General features: G+C 50.6%; 1 protein-coding gene across 2 annotated transcripts; it reads right to left on the bottom strand.

The window, feature by feature from the left end:
* Positions 1–9,708: 9,708 nt before the first annotated feature.
* On the bottom strand, positions 9,709–12,284 carry LOC128727527 (sodium- and chloride-dependent GABA transporter 1-like). 2 transcript variants are annotated; one of them, XM_053821446.1, is made up of 8 exons: positions 12,131–12,284; positions 11,743–12,064; positions 11,577–11,678; positions 11,301–11,484; positions 10,949–11,216; positions 10,774–10,877; positions 10,322–10,691; positions 9,709–10,256 (listed from the first exon to the last, which is right to left on the bottom strand). In XM_053821446.1, the coding sequence occupies exons 1-8, from the start codon at positions 12,263–12,265 to the stop codon at positions 9,981–9,983; spliced, it is 1,761 nt and encodes a 586-aa protein (XP_053677421.1). In that variant the 5' UTR covers positions 12,266–12,284; the 3' UTR covers positions 9,709–9,980. The 2 variants fall into 2 exon arrangements, with proteins under 2 accessions (XP_053677421.1, XP_053677420.1); XM_053821445.1 differs by having other exon boundaries at positions 11,743–12,284.
* Between the last annotated feature and the right edge of the window lie 6,361 nt (positions 12,285–18,645).

Below are 18,645 nucleotides of genomic sequence, written 5' to 3'. Positions count from 1 at the left end.
TGGAAATTGATTGATGATGTAAAAGTATCGCCTCGTGCCGTCGGATCGACCGACGAAGGCATGCCGTGTGTCCTTTCTGCTGCTTCTTTTCGGGTTTATTTTTTGCTCTCTCTCTCTCTCTCTCTCTCTCTTGCTTTTCGACGATACCGAGTGAAACGAGCGAATGGATGATAAACTCCACCACTTTTCGCATCGAACGTTGCTCTCCTTTTTTTTTTTTGGCATTTTCCGGCCACTGTCGCCGGAAGGAAGTGGCACTTTGTTTCGATGACCCAAAGCTTCACTCGCACCGGCGGGTGTCGCTTCGTTTTTTTTTTGCGAGTTTTTGTGGAAAAGCGATCGATGTAAATTGATCGTTTGCGCTTGTGCGCGGCCCTGTTTGGAATCGCACGCCAAGGGTTCATGTATATTTGATTGCGCGATTTGATGGACGCGCGGAACATCCTGCGGGTTTTCCAACCACCGACATCCGCTTTAACAGCAAGAGAAGTGGGTTTTTTTTTCAATACAATAACGCCACTGTAACGCGCGTGGGTTGCTTCAAACGATTCGCTTTTTTTTTCGCTTGCATGGATGTGTGTATGTGTTATGCTAATAAAACAATTAAAAGGTTTTCCTTTGCTTCCCACCTGGGGGGTTTCCCAACCCGAGTGTCGGACCCGTTGGAGCCTCGTGCCATTCATAACAAATCATCGACCGACCGACAGACAAAATGCAATTACCAAAAATTAGCTTCACCACCCCACGCGCTCGGGAAAACTCTTGCCCCCTGGCGCCCTACCGACCGACCGACGAGGGAGCGCAAAATATTATTAACATTCCACACGGGGGAGTGAAATTGTTGCCAACGCTTCACATTCCGACCCGGTAAATCGATTTTCGGGGCGTACGGCGTTTAAAATTACTTAACAAGTACCCGAAGCTACGCCGACGTGCCGGTGCCAGGTTCCCTTTTGTTGGCACGGGGGGGTTTTTTTTTCTCGGCGGAATGGGGAAATCAAATTTGCCGTACCGTGTGGGGGGAGGAGCGGGGAGTGCCGGAGAGGTGATTAGGGGGTGATTTTTCCTAATGATAAAATACGACTACCGAGCGCTCAGAAATCTGTATCAGGTTGGCGCACGGTGTGGCGTAAATGATGTTAAGCGCAGCCGAAGGATTTGTAAATTAATTTTAAGAAACTTTTCGGATCATTTATTCCACCTTTCAGAACGAGAGAGAGAGAGAGAGAGAGAGAGAGAGAGAGAGAGAGTGAACCGGTTTGTTTTTCGTGGGAGCTTTCGTTCCCGGTTATCGATGGCTACTGCGATGCTTAAGATGCCACGTGTTCAAATTTTGACATATTTTATCGTTAAGATGGAACATTTTTCTCATCTCGAAATCTCTCTTGCATCCTTCCTTTACGCTCGTGCTACACAATTTACACCTCAACCATGCAAAACACGCCACCAACACGGGCCGCGTCTGGCGCAATCGATTGAACTGCCGCCTCGAAACGCATCCAAATCCACGGTAATCATGATTTATGGATGCTTTCCGTGCACATTCCGTGTTCCTGGCTGCGGCTGGGTCGTAGATAGCGAAAAGAAAAGTCAATAGAATGACAACGCCCCAAAGAGGTCCTCGAAAGAAAGAAGAAAACAGAAAACACAGCACCCTAAACTTCACTTTCGTCCTCGCGCGCGTTTTTCGCAGTTCTGTAATTTTCCGGCATCCCAGCGACCCCTCGAATCCACGTCCACGTTGACAAGGGCACGAAAGTTTGTGGGCACACAAAACAAGCCCCTTATGCGAACGACAGTGGAGATAAATTTTAATAAAGCTTCCCTCCAAGAAATGTGGCAACTGCGAGGCGGCATGGAAATGCAGTAAACGGCAAGAAAACGGAAGCTCTTTCGCACAGAATGGGATCCGAATTCTTCGGGAAAAAGAGCTTGCAAGAGTGTCTCCACCTGACGACCGAAGTTGGTTGGGGGTGACGTTTTTCCAAATCCTTGTGAGTTTGGATACGGGCTTTTTGTTTCAATTTCTCGCACACGCTTCGAATGTCGCGGAAGGAATGCGAGCTTCTTCGTCACGGTGAAGAACATCCACGGTTATGAGGTGCAGCAAAAGCTTTAAGGTACCGGAATCACGAGCAAGGGACTCGCTTGCATTACCGGTTGGTGTGAGTGCGTTAACATAACCCCAATTAAGTGTCGGGAAGCCTTACGAAGTGGAGTGTTTAAGAGATAAGCGACACTGCTTTTTTGCCACCGTTCGTTTCGCTTATCAACCTTCTCTCGTCGAAGTGGAGTCGAAACGATGGAATTAAAGTTTTTCGTTTACACACTTTGGAACACTTTTTTTGTGTGCTCCTTTTTTTTGCTTCAGGATGCTCCAGGCGCTCGTATCCCTTCCACGTGCTGCTGTATTATCGGGTGGAAAGTTTCGGCCTTTTTTTTTTATTTGCACTCCCTCACACGCCATCGATGAGTTGTGTGTGAAGACGAGCGCCCGAGCACAGGAAGTCGAACACGAGCCAAAAAGGAACACATTTCCCAGCTCGAGCGCATCCCGGGTTCGATCCTGGCTTCGTCCTGACCGTCCTCAACAGCCAGGCGTTCCGGCCAGGAAGCGTTCGTGTTCCGGAAGATTAGTCCCAGTGCAGCGGGAAAAAGGAGGAGGATGAAAAAGAACAAGAAGAAGAGAACAGCAACAACAGCAAAAATGCAAAAGAAACTTCCTCCCTCGAGGGTGAAAGCCATCCCAGGATGGAAGCCTTTTTTCACTTCGCGTTTGTGTGCGCTCCTTCGCCATTCCTTGTTTATGTGTCGCTTTGGGCGTGCATTTGATCATCGTAAGGATAAGACGTGCACAAACATTCGCTCGGTGACAAATGAAAAATCAAAGAAAACCACCACCCACCCCGGGCTCCGTTTGGGGGTGGAAAAAAGTCACACAAGCTGGTGCTGGTGCTGGAGAAGAGAGAGAGAGAGAGAGTGCTTCCCTATTTTCCGTCGCTTTCCCGTGTGCAATATGTGTCGACGGCCATCGCTGATGCTGAGCCCAGGATATTAGCATACTTTTGGGCTGAAGCGTTAGTATTTTTTCTCACCGTTGCTCGGTATTTGCTTACCTAAGCTCTCGTTCGGTCTGTCGCACCGTCTTGAGTGTATTGGGGGGAGTGCAGTGAGCCTAGCAACGGTCTTGAGTCGCGCTTGTTGAACAAGGCATGCTTTAATTCCTTTCACAGAAAGCTCATGGGAAATAAATAGCTGTGCATTGGCTCCTTCGATCGCATCGCATCGGGGTGGTGTGTTTTCGTGGAAAGCGTGGCATCGACTTTAACGTCGAAATCGATCGATGGCTTGTCGTTTGAACTGCGTGAACCGAATGCGATTTTAAAGCACGAAACCACGATTAAACGCACGAAACGCACTTACCAAAAACGTTTGTGGAATGCAAAATTGAAACAGGAAAGCGACCGGTGTGCTCTAAAGTTGCAAATAAAACCTCATTTCCGGCCGGCTAATCCATCGAGCACCGACCGTGGCGTATCGGTGGAACAAATCAAAACGCAATCACACCACGATCCGGTACCCGATAATATCTCAATTTATTTTTCGGCTTATTGTTTCCAAACACCACCCCCACACACACACACGAGTACACCTGGATGTGGTTCAAAACTTCCGCTCGAGCAGCTTTCCTGGAGTGGAAATTGTGCACCACCTGGCATCGATTCGACGAAACAAGGACGCGACCAAAATGGGTAGTTCGCGATTTCCGCACGCTCAGTGCAACGTTCGCGCTGCAAGGATACTCGACCAAGCAGCCAACCGGCCAGTGTCCTTGAGCGTGGGTTGATGAATTACTTCACAAAAAGGATAGCGCCCGATGGACGTGTCCATGGGCCCCGAAATGAACACCGAACCCGAACACCGTGGTTTGCGGTGAAGCAAAAGAGCTCCGGGATCTGGGCGTTGGGCCGAAAAAGCGCCACATGGTGTTTGACGATTTCGAGTGGCACTGGCAGCTGCTGGTGGGCCGGTTTTGTTTTTTGGGGGGGGTTTTGGCTCCAGCTCGAGATGGAAGGGTCCTTTCCATCACGCCACGGAGATGACATCCTTTTGCTGGCTCCCCGTCACCAGTTGGCCAGTGCGGGAAGTTTTGGTCGCGAGCCAAATGTTAAATCGATCGATGAAAATCCGTGCCCGACCCGTGGACCGGAGCCCCGATGGATGGGCCTGATGGATGTGGATGAACGACTGGCCGGATGGATGGATGGCTTGTGTGATTTGATGCCTTCACGTCTAGACTTAATTGCGGATTGATTGAAATTGAATGGTTTCAAATGATGCTGAACGATCAGCAGCCAACGGCCCAACGTTGGTTGCGATTTGTGGTTTTCGAGGCGAAACCGCTTTTTGTTTTGCTTTTGTTTTCCACCCACATCGCCGTGTTTGGTCATTTTTTTATCACACACACACACCCACCGGGGCTTTCCTTTTTCAATTCGTCAGCCCATCTATCTTGCGGAACGTGGGGAAAAAGCCGTTTAAAGCCGGGTGTACCGGTGGAGAAGACCGATCAGAACTCGATCAACCCAACACCGGGACGTGCTTTATGAACTGCAGGTGGGTGGTTCATTCACAGCTTCAGGTGCACGTTACATGGGCGACAATATTCGGTTCGTTTGAACCATTCACTGAAGAACGTTTGACAGTTTTTAATCAAACCCTTGAAATTTATTCCACCGTTCACCGCCCACCAGTTTGCTGAGCCCTTTTGGGCACCATTAGCACGATTTTTAGCGTAGAGCAAATTAATATCATAACATGCATGCGATAGCCACCGGCCAGCGGAGGTTAGATAAATTTGCACCATTTCCGGACAGGTAACACACTCCACCATTGTGCACGGGCTCGTAGCGTTCGTAATGTAGTTGGTGCACTTAAAAATGCAATAAAGCTCCGTTGTTTACTGCTGACCGCATCGCGCGTTACATGCGCTTCTGTTCGCGTTCGCTCTCTCTCTCTCTCTCTCTCTCTCTCTCTCTCTCTCTATCTCTCATCCTTCCACGCCCGTTCTAGCTGCAGATAGTGTTAGTTACATGGTCACCCGTGGGTGGGAAAACCCCAGGACAAAAAATACATGGCCACTCCAGCCAACCCTACACCGTTGTCATCGGCAGACCAACGTCGAGGGTACTTTCGGGGGACGATGCAACCCCTAAGCTAAGGGGGAGCTCACCATCAGGACAGGCAATCGGTGTTGCGGAACCCTCGTTGCTGGCGAGCATCTTTGGTCGTTTATCAAAAGCATATAGTTTTATGTTCGAACAGGAAAAATAAATGGAAATTTATGACATTTGCTAACCGACTCAACGACCGACCGACAGCGCGAGGATCCGAGGGCCGGATGTGTGCTTGCCTTCCTTGTTTCGTCCTCTCACGACACCCACAAACACACCCACGATGGCACACAATCGATGCAATGGCGCTGACCTACAGAGCGATACACGAGAGCGGAATTACTGGAGTCGCGAGCTTTTGGGGCGAGCTTTGGGGGGAGACACACCCAATCGAATCGGGTGTGGGGTGGTTTTTTTTTATGATCCCTGCCGGTGGGTGGCTGGGAGGGTTCGTGGTGATGTATTTTCGGTAAATGGAGCACCGCTTAGAAACAGGGACACCAGTGGCGTAGCCAGCCGCTAGAACAGGGCTTTGGTTTTAATATCGCGCTGAACGGGAGCTGCCATTTTTTGTCGTTTATTTTTTATTTTTGCTTTTGGTCTTTACTTTCAGCGATCTCGTTTGACTTCCCGGGTGGATTTAAAACAATTTCCCAGCCACCTAACGGTGCGGGGCGATTAAGCTTCTGATCGCTGAGGGCGTTGGGGGAGGTTTATGGATTTAAACGATCGCATCCGAAATAGATGAATGCGGCTGTCACTTCTGGGGTGCATGTATTTCCCATCATGCCGCATGCAAATACACGAGCAAAAATGCGAATTTTAGCTACCCCAAAAAAGACGACTCATTTCCTCACGTGAACGTGCATCGAGCGGTGGGATTTCTTTCTCCATTGTTCGGAATGCTAACGGCGTCACCTGAAAAAGGTCTTCATTAGTGGAAGCGAATTTTGCTTTTTTTGTTGCCGTAACTTTTCACATCGTAAAGCACGTTGCAGGACGCGGATGGGAAATAAAATCCCTACACACCCTAACGAAGACGTTATCATAAGTTGTCGGCACTAATTTGATCATAGTGCATTACATTTATTTTCACACTGACGCGCTCTGCAACCCTTTACCGACAGGGAGAGCAAGTCCTGGGGACACATTTTTCGGGTGGAACGTTGTCGTTGGACCACCGAAAAAACATGACACGAAGCTGACGCAAAGCCAAGCAAACGTCGAGACGTCGAAACGATTCCCGGTCCAACGTTGTAAGGGAAGTTCTCGTTCGCTTTCTCTCTCTAGTGGCCTTTTTTCGAAAGGGTAAAAAGGCTCGCACTGATGGATGGATGGCGCAAGGCGCTGATGCTGATGGTGCTGATGATGTCGTCAAGACGATTCCGTCACGCCAGGACGCACCTCGGCAACCCGTTTCCCTTGGTAAGAGAGCGTAAGTGCATCTGGGTGGGTGATGGGCATCGAAATTGCTTCACTCGCTTGGGCAAGTTGGTCCCCGGAACGTGAAGTGAAGAAAAACACGCTCGCAAGGACATTCAACCGTGGGGGCTTTTCATCCACAAGACGCTTCGGCGCTAAGAGGTTGAGTGGGAGGAAAAAAAAAACAAAAAAAATCCTCCCTTTTGAGAGTGAGAGAGAGAGAGCATTTCGGGGGTACGTGCCGGGATGGATGCTGGTGCTGGTAAAACTTATCGCTTCTCGTTAGTGGAATTGGAATGAAAAATTTAATTAGTGAAGCCACATATCTTAAGCGGCTCGCTATTTCCGCCCGAACAGGCCCGCCGGGTCATCACGGAAGCGTACCGTTAATCGGTGTTGCGAGTCATCGGATTAGTGCACTCGAGGCGCATTAGAGCGGCGTGTGATAAGACGGAAGTGCTCGGTAGCGGCACCAAGCGCGCAAGGACTTCCTTCGTCCGGGTGCGGTTCCCATAACTTACCTGCTTTATGATGCGATTCCATCGCCTCGGTTCTTGCACTTGCGACGCTGGTGATGACCTCGTGGGAAACGAACCTCCTGAAAGCTCACCGTCGTAAGCGATGGCCCATCGAAGGAATGATAAAAGTGGAATCGCTCGGTTCGTAAGAAAGCGAAAACGCGTTTTTTTTGTCCCTTCTTTGAATGTCACCCACAAAAAGCGGCTTTATTCGTGCTATAAATTAATGTAACAAACCGCGCACAAAACCGTGAGCGAAAGCCGCCATCTTATTGCATTATTACATTTTTTCGAGCATCCACAACACTCTCAACAACCACAGAGGTGTGGCATCCTTTGATGGTGGCATGTTGTTTTTTTCTTTCCTTCATTTCGTTACCACGCGCGCTAGCTCAAACGGAAGGATATCAAACGTGAGCGCACAAGTCGACCGCGAGTCGAGTTACCGATTTGTCAACAACCGAACAACTCATCGCACCAACGGATGCAGAATGTTCGTTACGTTCCTTTTCCATCGAAATGGGTGGCCCTTCCTGCGAACGCGACCGTTTCTTTCATTTTCCCCTTCCCCAGGAAACCCTTATGTAATCCCGTTTCCATGGAGACGCATGGTGGCTCAACCAGGCACCGATTTGCCAGCACCGAAGGACGGTATGGAATTTAATTGAAATTTACGATTAACCCTATTGAAAACGATTGTTGGTCATTTACGTAACAGTAGTGTTTGCGGTGTGGTTTTCCGTCGCGCACCGTTCACATCGCCAATCATTAGCATCACCGGTGAGGCGGACGGCACAGTATGCAGATAAAGCCCGGCCACCACAAGCACATTCGGTTCAGTGCAGCCGGTTTTCCTTGGAATTTCTCTGCATCGTACACTGTCGCACATATCCTTGTACGGTTCGGCCCTCATCCCCATGATCTTCAGCCCAGAAAAGCGGGTCGATAACGAGCACGAGGCACGAAAAGCACATGGAAAATGCCCGTTCCGTTCCAATACCGAGCTCGGCAGCCGTAAAGCCAACCGCTACGGTGGTTAACGGATGGAGCCAAGGATTCGGAGCCCTTCGGTTTGCTCCTTCGATCCCACCAAACCGACCCGTCCATCGGCGAGAATTACTCCGCCCGAAGTAAACCCAACTGACCGTAAGCAGCACATCATCGCAAAGCAAACGATACAGTGCAGGACGTCAGCGCAAGGCAAAGATGACGTATGTAAGTGTGAGGGTGTGTGTGTGTGTGTGGCAGGACGACGGAATGAAGTACGAAACTGGGCTCCATCGAGTCATCGACCAATGCTCACCTCCTCCCAATGAAAGGGGGCTTTATGCTAATACGCATACGCAACACTTGACAGCTAATAAGACAAATCGATAAGCCACGCCACAAACGGAGCCTGACGGCCATTATCCTTCGGGAGTCCGGGGCCGAGCTTCAATGCCCCTTTTCAGCCGGCGAATGAATTGTTTGTGGTCAACGGGAAAATTATTTACTCCTGCCAACTCCACCGGACCCAGTGTTTCGTGGCTGGCGAGTGAATTTTCACAATAAGTTGCAAATCATGCCGCGTTGATCAGTTCTGGTGACTGGCTGATGGAAGCGCTGCCTATCGCTGCCGTGTGTGTTAATGATTCGAAACGGAGCATTTCTGGGAAGTCGAGTAGGGCTTTCTTGGACGAACCACCTTGCCCGCTGGCAAGGTGAATTCAAGCATTCGTCGTATGGGCTGTTCGCTCCATAAACTACTATCGTCGTTTCGTTGTTTCGCTCCCTCAGCATCATCAATCACCGACGCATGCATTCTGTGTGAATGCTCATGCCGAGTGAAGAAGTTAGGGTGATCGATTCCGCTCATAACGCCGTCCGTCCTGAGGGTAGCAGAAAAAGCCAATCCCACGTCAACCAAACACCAGCCCCAGAACGGGCAACGTTGCGTGCCACGGAGCCGATCGGTGAAATGCTATTGATTTGTTTATGATCGATGGTTGGGTGCTTCAAAGGCGACCCAACAACGAGCGGCCATTCAATCCCGTCCTGGCATGGTCCGTCGGAAACACCACGGACCCACGGGTCGGACGGACCATCTGCGGGCGGAAGATAAGGACACTGGAACAATAGCGGATGCTGGTTGGTGCGCTTTTGCTCTCGCTCTCTCGAACGTCCGAGTTTTCGCACATCGTAAAACGAGATTAACGTTTCCTGGGCGTTTTGTGGAAAGCATCACCACGAGAAAGAGCGCACCGTCCCGGAATTGATGGCCCTGTTTCAGGAGGAACTGATGGCGGCGGTTGCTGCATCACCGTAGTGTGGTTGTTTCATTTCATCTGCACCTGGAAGCGGTACGCACGTGCAGCGGTTATTATGCACCGACGGCAGTTTGCTGGAAGCGAAATCGGTGCTCTATTAAGCTGGTTTATTGGATGAACTTTTGACCCGTTGGAATGCACCTCTGGGAGCATGCAATGGAAATTTCCTGTCATGATGGCACGCAACTGGGACCACTTTGGAGCAGTGACTACGAGCAGACATTGGCGGAACAATTCGGAGTGAGTTTTAGACAATTAGCAAAACCGTTGGTTTGTAAAAATACGTTATAATGTTTTATTCAATTGTGACTAGGTACATCAAGTTTATAACGAATTTTGACAGCTCCATTGAAAATGGGTCTCCGATAAGTCTGATCGGATGTATCCTTAAAGCCGTCCTTCAAATAGAGATACCTAAAATAAAGTAAATATCTCCCACCAAGCAAAATGTGACGCCCCAGGTATTTACCCAAAAATTACCTGTTCGATGAACTCGCGAAGGATAGTTTGTCAAAGGACGATATCTGAAATAACTCATTCACTCGATCCTCGCACATACATCACTCGATTACTTTTGGCCAACGTGTTGCTTCAAATGTTACCTGTGCCGGGAGTTTCCCAGCGTTACTTACGACACAGATGGCAGGAGTGGTGACGACCCAGCAGAACTTCCACCAGGACAGCGGGTAGTAGCCGATCATGTCCTTAATGCCATCGTAGAAACGATCCACACCGTAAGCCCACGAGATCGAGACACACTCGAAGAACATCAGGAACAGCAAACAGAAGCCACTGACCGCGTACGAGTCGAGGATTTGGAACACATACATACCGCCCTATTGGAATGCAGATTCTGATTAGCTCACTCCCGAACCTCAATCAAACTCCTTTGGTACCGTACCTCCGTAATACACGTCAAACCAACGAGGTAACTGATGAAACATACGAACGCGATGAAAATCTCCTTACGCTTACGCAGCAAATGTGGCCATTCGTCGATCACGGCCGTGATGAAGCCTTCCATGGTGCAGAACTGCGAGTCGAGACCGATCAGTAACAGCATGAAGAAGAACAGACACGACCATAGTGGTGCTCCCGGAAGCTGTAGGACGGCCGAGGGATAAGCCAAGAACGCGAGACCTGGCCCGGATGCGGCCACTTCCGCCACCGGACGCTGCTGCTCGTGGGCCATGAACCCGACGACGGAGAAGATCACAAAACCGGCGAACATACTCGTGCTCGAGTTGACCGTACACACAATCAGAGCATCTCTGGGTGGAAAAATCGGAGCAGATTCAAAATAAACGTTTCAGAAAAAGTGGTACCGTCGAATGGTCGGCATGTTTCACATACTTGTAGACGTTGTTGTTGAACTTATTGTAGCTTCCCAAAGCGACCAGTGTACCCAAACCGAGACCGTACGAGAAGAAAATCTGTGTCACTGCGTCTATCCACACCTGTGGAGGAAAGCGAAACACCCTTAGAGAGACAACAACCCCACGCCGGTATGCTTCACAGTGACCCATACCTCGGATTCGGTAAGTTTCGACAGATTCGGGCTCACGTAGAACTTGATACCCTCGAAGGCACCGGGCAGTGTGATGCCACGGATCAGCAGGATCGTCAGCAGGAAGTACGGGAACAGAGCGGTGAAGTACACGACCTTGCCGGTCCATTTGACGCCCTTCCAGATGCAGAAGTAGCACAGGATCCACACCAACAGCAGCGTTCCGGCGAGTTCCCAGCGAATCGAACCGACCTGATCGATACCACTCGAGATCATGAGCGCACGGCGCCTTTAGAGACAAACAAGAGAAAGGAACCGGCAAACACATTACACAAAAGACAAACTACTGGACAGGACCCAGGCCGACACATACTCCCAGAACTCCTTGACGGGATCGGCCATATCGTTGATGGACACGTTGTTCGAGTTGAGCGAGCAAATCTTCGTGACCGTCGCATTGGCGCCCAGCGATTTCCAACAAATCAAGTCCTTGCGATCGTACGGATTGACGCAGTTGATCGAGTTCCACGCGTTATCGCACGTGCGCCAGGGCACATCTGAAGGACGAACAAAGGAACAGAGGTTTTTCTTGTGAGCGAAATTCGCCCCAGGAGTAGATCATAACGAAGCGAAACGAAAGGAAAGGTACCTGCACGCAGTGACATGAAGAAGTAGAATATGGCCCAGGCAAGGATGACGATGTAGTACACGTTCATCCAACAAGACATGACGGCTGCTGCATAGCCAATACCTGCGGAACAACCGGACGTTGTGGATTATCGAAACGAACTAGAATTTCCACCAGGACGGGTTACCTTTGAAAATGGGCGCAATCTTGAACACACCCAGCCCACCGATGGTCAACATCTGGCCGAGGGCCAGCTCCATGAAGAACATCGGTATACCGGCCAGGAAGAGTGTGACAAAGTACGGAATCAGGAAGGCACCGCCACCGTTCTTGTAGCATAGGTACGGAAAACGCCACACGTTACCCAACCCGATCGCCAACCCGACGACCGACAGGATAAAGTCAAGCTTTGACCCCCACGAGCCACGCTCGGGGAGGTCCTTTTCCGTCTTCGCTACCTGTTTGTTGCCCTGCGACATCGTGACCGCTTGCTGTTGGACGTCTCGAGACTGTGCGTGCTCGTCCTGGCCGTGCTCGTCCTTGCCGATGGCGATTAGCTCGACGGAATCTGCCGCTGGTGCGCTTGTGACCTCGATTCGAACACCGACCGTGCCCTGTTCCAGGGCGTGTTCCAGCTGTTCCTGCTGCTCGCTCAAACCGTCCAGCGTATTATCTAAACATCCAACCGAGGCCGCGGTGCCCTCTGTCATAATATTGGTCGGTTTGCTCGCTGCCTGCGCGACGACCGCGTTTCGGGACGGGGCCGTACTACTGCTCGGTTGCCGGTGTTACTGCCCGCGGGAGTCAATTGGAGCCTGTACGCATGCGAGGTGAAAAAAGCGATCGAAAATGAAAGGATTCGATTAGCGAGTGTGCGAGTAAGTGTGGTGTGTTTTGTGGCTGGAAAAACAATCACAAGCATGTGAGATTTAGCTGCATTGGTGTGTGCGTTGTTCGGTGTTGTTGAAGTCGAGGATCCGTGGAATCTACAGCAACGGAAAGGAAGAAACAAAAAGGAAAGCTACATCAGTAAACTGCTCACTAACGGGTGCAGAAAACACGAGATTGCTTTCTCTGCTCACAGCCGCACAAAATGCACGACAGGACTCCAGGACGACACGCACATTCACAGGATTTAAGCTACCATGAGGGCATGCTCAATGATGGACGTTTAGATCGTGCCACAAACTTGCGCTTTTTGTCAGCCATCGAATAGAAGCGTCGATCGGTACCGATCAATCAGCCGCTCGTCCTACGATTCCTTCCATCCCCGGTTCAACATCCGCTGCAAAATTGAAATGAAGATGATAACACACCCACCACCCACACACATATGTCCGTGCGTACGTCCTCATGCACCACGGTATTATTCTGTCGTTCAGGAGCTGGCACGAGGTGACACACGATGCCTCGATTGATGAAATCGTTTGCCACCAGCTGTCGGTGACAGTCAACGGTGCACATAAATCATATTCCACGGGTGCTTCTGGGCACGATCCGGGCTTCGGTGCTGGTGTCCCGTCGTCTTTAATCATTTGCCGAAAGGATTCGAGTGGATGCAGCTGGATGAATGTTGATGGTACCGTCGAAACTCGCCGGAGGGAGATAAACAACCCCCGAGGCAAACTCCCACCCACATCCAGGACCTGGCCGAGCCGAGGCCGATGAGACAAGGGACAAGGGAGCGGAAAAACAATCAGCGTAGATTTTCCCTTTAATTTCCTCGGGGAAATTTGCACGCTCCTGCTAGGCGATGGTGCTGCTTCGGGCCCCGAGTCCGAGTTGCGTCTCGGAATCTTTAGGTTGTGTAAGGCCGGATGCCCCCGGTCTCGCCGTGGCTTCGGTGCTATCGAAAGGCATGCAAGATTCATCTTCTCATCGGTGTTCGACGAACGTGCTTCTGTTGGGTGGTCGCGAAACCATCGCCTGCCATCGGATCATTATAATTTACGGCGTGTACTCTTCGTGATTGAGCGAGCAAACGAGCGAACGTTGGGTGGGTGGGCGATGCTGGGGCCCACCCTTCAGGATACGGGTTTCTGGTCTCGAGTTGTTCGATCCATTCAGGTGAAGAGATGCAAAGCCAAATATTTGACGACGCATGCTTACGCGTTCGACGGGTGGTTGCTCCAGCTCTCGTTACTTTAATGTGAAGGGGTTTTGGCGTAGTCAATTTGATTCATATGTTGATATCCTGCGCGCTACAGGACCACGACAGGATGCACGGAAAAACTGTGCCATTTTGGGGGCGGTGAGCAATCTTTCAAATACGCCCGAATGGATGGAATGGAAAATGGCCAGCTCATCCTTTGCAGGATCATTATTCGATGCTTTGTGAAACGTGGCAGCCCACAACAGCCGGCAGGCGATCGATTCAGATGCAGAATGCCACAATATTGCACACACAAAAACCCCCGGATCGTTTCGTTCGTGCTGGCGAATTGCAACAATGTAGCCTGAACAGGAGGAGAGAACGGAGAGACTAAGAGAGAAAGAGAGAGAAGAAGCAAAAAATCACAACGAAACGAACTGGATAAAGGTCCAAAGTCATTGAAACGAGAAACAATGCAACATAAAACCACAATCAGCGCAACAAAACGTGCGCCCGGGACGAAATGGAGTTTCGAAGCGCGAAACGAAGTAACTCCCTCCACCCTCGGGTGGGGCTGGCTGGGTGAATGCGAAAGGGCAACCAGGGAAAACCGGAAACCGACCCACCGGCCCTGCGGGTAGCGGTTCTGAAAATGCGAATAATCATGATAATCATCAGAAAATTCGCAACACTACCGGATTTATACAGATTTATGCGGACGTGCCGTCAGTGCCGTTCCCATCAAACCACCCCCGCTCGGATGGGGGGAGGGGGGGTTGGGAAGGACGTACCGAGATTTATGAAACGAGTTGAAAAGAGAAACCCAAACAGCTCGGTCTCTCTCTCTTTCGCAGGGAAGCAGTACATTTTTCCTCTGCATTCGCGGTTGAAAAGGCACCAAACGGGCGAGATAAAAATGTGAACCAAACCGTGGAAAACCCTCGTTCGGGAGCTGCAAAATAAATACAGCGTAGCAGCAACAGCAGCATTAAAAAAAAAGCACACGGGCAAAAGGAAACCCTCCCCCGGCCTGGCGTGGTGCAGCATTTTCCGCTCAGGCAACATTGATGATGCACCCCATGCATGCAGCCTGCCAACACAGTTTGACTCGCGTTGCTGGTGTTGCATATGCTCGAACAGAAAACCCCAGCCTGTGTGGGTGGATAAGCAAACGCGAGCATTTTTAAGATGTAGCAGCGCTTCAGTCAACAGGTAGAGTGGTGCTTCTTCGTTTGAAACCGTGCTCAAAGGCGCACTGGTGTTTTCTTTTGCGCGTTTATCATTTACAGCGAGAGGATGCGATCCTTTGCGCCTGGTGGATGGAATTTTCGCAAATGTCCCCGTCAACGGAAGGATATGGACCGCACGTCACGCGGGAAAACAAAAGGGAGCCGCGGTGGAAATATCGGAAATTAAAAACTTATCCTCTCCGGACTCCGGGACGAGCGCAGCTTTACCACTCGGTTCCTCGATCGGTGTACGTTCCGCTTTCTGCTGGCCCTTCTTTTTTTTCTTCTTTATTATTTCCACTCTCGTCAGGCTCGTGTCCGCAAGAAACATCAAACTCCCGCCACCGTGCCGCCACAATCCTTTCAAACAATGCCCAATGCCCAAAACGTGCGAAATGCTGGGGTTTTTCTGAGCGATGAAGGATGCGAAAAAACCCCCGGGGGTGGAAAATCGGCTCGCGGATAATGATACCGTCGCTCTCCTGCTACGCCACCGATGGGCGATGGGCGTAAAATTATCTGCAACGAGAACCGCGCCGGGGGATGCGAAAAAGAAAAATTATGAACGTCAAAAAGTAGCACCATTTCCACACCCGAGCCGAGTCCTGCCAGCGTGCGGGACAGCTCTGACGTATTACACAGTTCTGCCTTCACTATTGTGCAATTCCCACCGAGGAACAAACAAAAAATAAAATAGCGGGATGATGATTTCTCCGAGATTTGCTTCCTGCGCCCGTTCTCCCAGTGCGTTTCGTGGGTGGGTTTAATTCTTTCAGGGCCGGGCTTTTCGCTCCCTTCAGCCTGTTGAATGCCGCTCCGGTGCCCGGAGGGATTTGTGGCTGGTGAGGCGCGCAAACAAAAACTAAACCAATAGGAAAACAACGACGACAATTTAAATGACACAAAGCCGCGCTCGGGCGACGATGTGCTTGGTGGCAGGAAATTATCGGGGAAACTCGGGTGGCGGGACAGCAGATTTCCCTCGGAGAAAAATGCCGACGATTGTAGCGTTTAATTAGCATTACAGCCGTGCGGCTGGCGAAGGAGAAACTGACGGGTTTTCATTCCATCCGTCTGAATGAAGTCCTTTACAGCGAATAAAGCGAAAAAAAAAGAGGAATCGAACGTTTAGTTGGTTGCAGGAAGTAGAAAGCGTACAGCGCATCCACACGCAGGGATTCTTACGTTTTAATGGAATTCATCAAGTCTCAAAGGACGAAGCAAACCCAGAGGTGTTCATTAGCTTTCCGTCCAATTCCGGTGCTCGCAATTCGCCAAGATGCTGCACGTGCGTACCGTAAGCCACACATTCCCTGAAAGGACTATCAGTTTTCGTGATGAACACGAGCGCGGAAGATTATTTGCAGCAAATCGAAGGAATCGACCGAAATTCCATCGCACCGGGATTCCACCGCTCGTTCGGCAGCTTCACATACCGTGTTCTACGCTCCGCACAGGACGAGGCACGCCTCGGACCGCCGTTCAAAGTTTGCTCAAATAAACTTCAAAAAACCGACACAAAAGGGTTAACCACGACGACGTCGGATTTGGTCACGATAAACCCGCGGAACTTGGGGGAGAAATTGAAGGCACTTTGCGACTGCTGCTTGTGCGCATCGTGCCAAGAATCGAGGCGTGCAACGGGCGAATGCATTCCTGCCGATGAAGGGAAGTAATAAGTTGCGAATGCTGCATATTTCGTTGATGATAAATTTCATCATACCACTCCCAAGCGTACGGGCGAGTTTTGTCTGCATCCTTCTGACACACCGAGACACCCCATTGGGTGGCCTATTTTGTGCAAGGAATCGTTCACCAAACGGTTGCATCGTCATTGGCGTGTTTGCTCCACTAGCGCCGGTAGATTCCGTTGTGCCTGGTGTGTGGGTGCAGGAACTTGAGGGTGAATCGAAGAGCGAAAACTGGACGGACTCAGTACAATTACTGAGAGGAGATATTTCAATCAAAATTTAACGCTTCAGGCAGGCAGGCCCACCAGACCAGTCGTCCTCCGGAGTAGATCCCTGCGAAGGGAAACTTTTCAACCCACCCGCACACAGACACCGACCGAAGCCAGTAATCCGTGCGCCCTACGAAGCTTCTGCGAGTCGTTTATCTTTCCATGCAGCAACCAACGAAGCTCTTGCAACGCGCATCCTATAAATGGAATGTGATCCTGTTTCCATCGGAAAACCAGACGAACCAGGACGGGGCACATTCACAGACGAGTGTGCCACCCACAACGGGGTTTTGAGCGAAATATAGCTTCACTCCTCGCCATTACAAGCCGGCGGAACCAAGGGGCGGAAGTTACACCAACTCGCTTCGCGCGTGGTTCCAAATGCATCAAAATCATCTCGAGTTGCGAATCGGAACGGATTTACCGCAACCAACACCGCCAACCTGACGTGTTCGTGTGTGGGAGTTATTTTTTTCTTCCTTCTCTGGTCTCGCAAAACCCTACCATCCTTCTTTCCCAACAGCATGTGCCGGGTTTTGGGTGGGAAGTTTTTCTTTTGCTGCCATTTTGCTGCTCCTCGCTCGGAACAAGTGTATGCACTTCAGGCGTGTCTTGGGCTGGAAAGGATGTTCATCTTAGCCGTGCAACGATGAAGATCTTGTGCCATATCGTCCATTTGTGGTGCTCCGGGTGGGGTGGTTCATGGGTGTTTGAGCGAAATAAATGTCTTGTTCCTTGTGTTCGACGGTGGCTTTCTGGCGGAGGGTTGCACAGCATCCCCGGGAATGGCAGTGACCGTAAATTTCCTACAGTTAAACGAGCACGGTCGCTCTCCCATCGCCCGTGCCTGTGCGTGACCATAAATCATAAATTCTCCAAAGAGACATTGATAAAACGCTATAGCCTTCACTCACGAACTCAAGCCAGGCACGCCATTTCCTCTGCTCGCAGGGCACATATTGCACATTTTCTTCGTCCTGCGCTTGGCGTTGATGCTGCCGGTGAACGGGAGGGGTTACATTTCTCTTCAGACACCCGGATCCTTCGGACGTGGTGCATCGACCCCGACGGTCACTTCCTTCCAGGTGCGCACGTCGGACGGGAAACGTTCGTCTAAGTGGATTACAAAAATAGCCATCGTAAACGTCGATGTTGTCGATCCACTGGTCAGTTGAACAACACCGAAAACCTAAACCCAGACAGATGCCTGACCAACGCCCGGCAAGGATGCAACAGCTCCTTAACCGACCTCGGGCTGCGACAGATGCCGTGCGAAAGGTGACGGAAAGGACACGCGTACGGGCAGATGTGGTTTGCCAATCGTCTCTCCGACGGATCGATGGATGATGCGAGCTGTCCTACCATCGTACGCCACCAAAAAGGACGTCACCACCCGCCGCCAGGGTATGCAGCCAGCTGCGAATGGTTTTGAAACATTATTGCAATGTTACGACCGAACAATCCCAATCGATTCGGCTCGGTATCCTTTTGTATCCAAAGGCGCAGCTGCCTTTGTTCGCGAAGCCACCGTTCCCGGGAAGGCCAGGTAGGAATGTGTCGAATGCCGCACGGCTAAAGGACCTCTCGGGTTCGGGTATGATCTCTGTCGGGAAGAAGCAAAGTGATTGTGAATTGAGTTTGCAACACAGAGCGCGTCGTTCACATATCATGCTGCAGTCATTCTAATGGGTTATTTATTTTATTGTAAGCATTCACGCACGTCGATTTCGACCGAAGAAAAACGCACCATTCGCAGTTGGTTCTGTTTGCTTTATTTATTAAACCGCTCGTGTTAGGACTCCACCAACG

This window comes from Anopheles nili, chromosome 3 (genome assembly GCF_943737925.1).
Source record: "Anopheles nili chromosome 3, idAnoNiliSN_F5_01, whole genome shotgun sequence".
Taxonomy (NCBI): domain Eukaryota; kingdom Metazoa; phylum Arthropoda; class Insecta; order Diptera; family Culicidae; genus Anopheles; species Anopheles nili.
The sequence above is the reverse complement of the archived record's forward strand: the minus strand, read 5'-3'. Positions and strand labels throughout refer to the sequence as shown.

Coding starts and splice junctions, on each gene's coding strand:
- LOC128727527 (XM_053821445.1), bottom strand. CDS start 12,265: ATGACAGAGGGCACCGCGGCCTCGGTTGGATGTTTAGATAATACGCTG. Junction 11,679..11,742: donor GATTGCGCCCATTTTCAAAG/GTAACCCGTCCT, acceptor GTTGTTCCGCAG/GTATTGGCTATGCAGCAGCC. Junction 11,217..11,300: donor CCCGTCAAGGAGTTCTGGGA/GTATGTGTCGGC, acceptor TTGTCTCTAAAG/GCGCCGTGCGCTCATGATCT.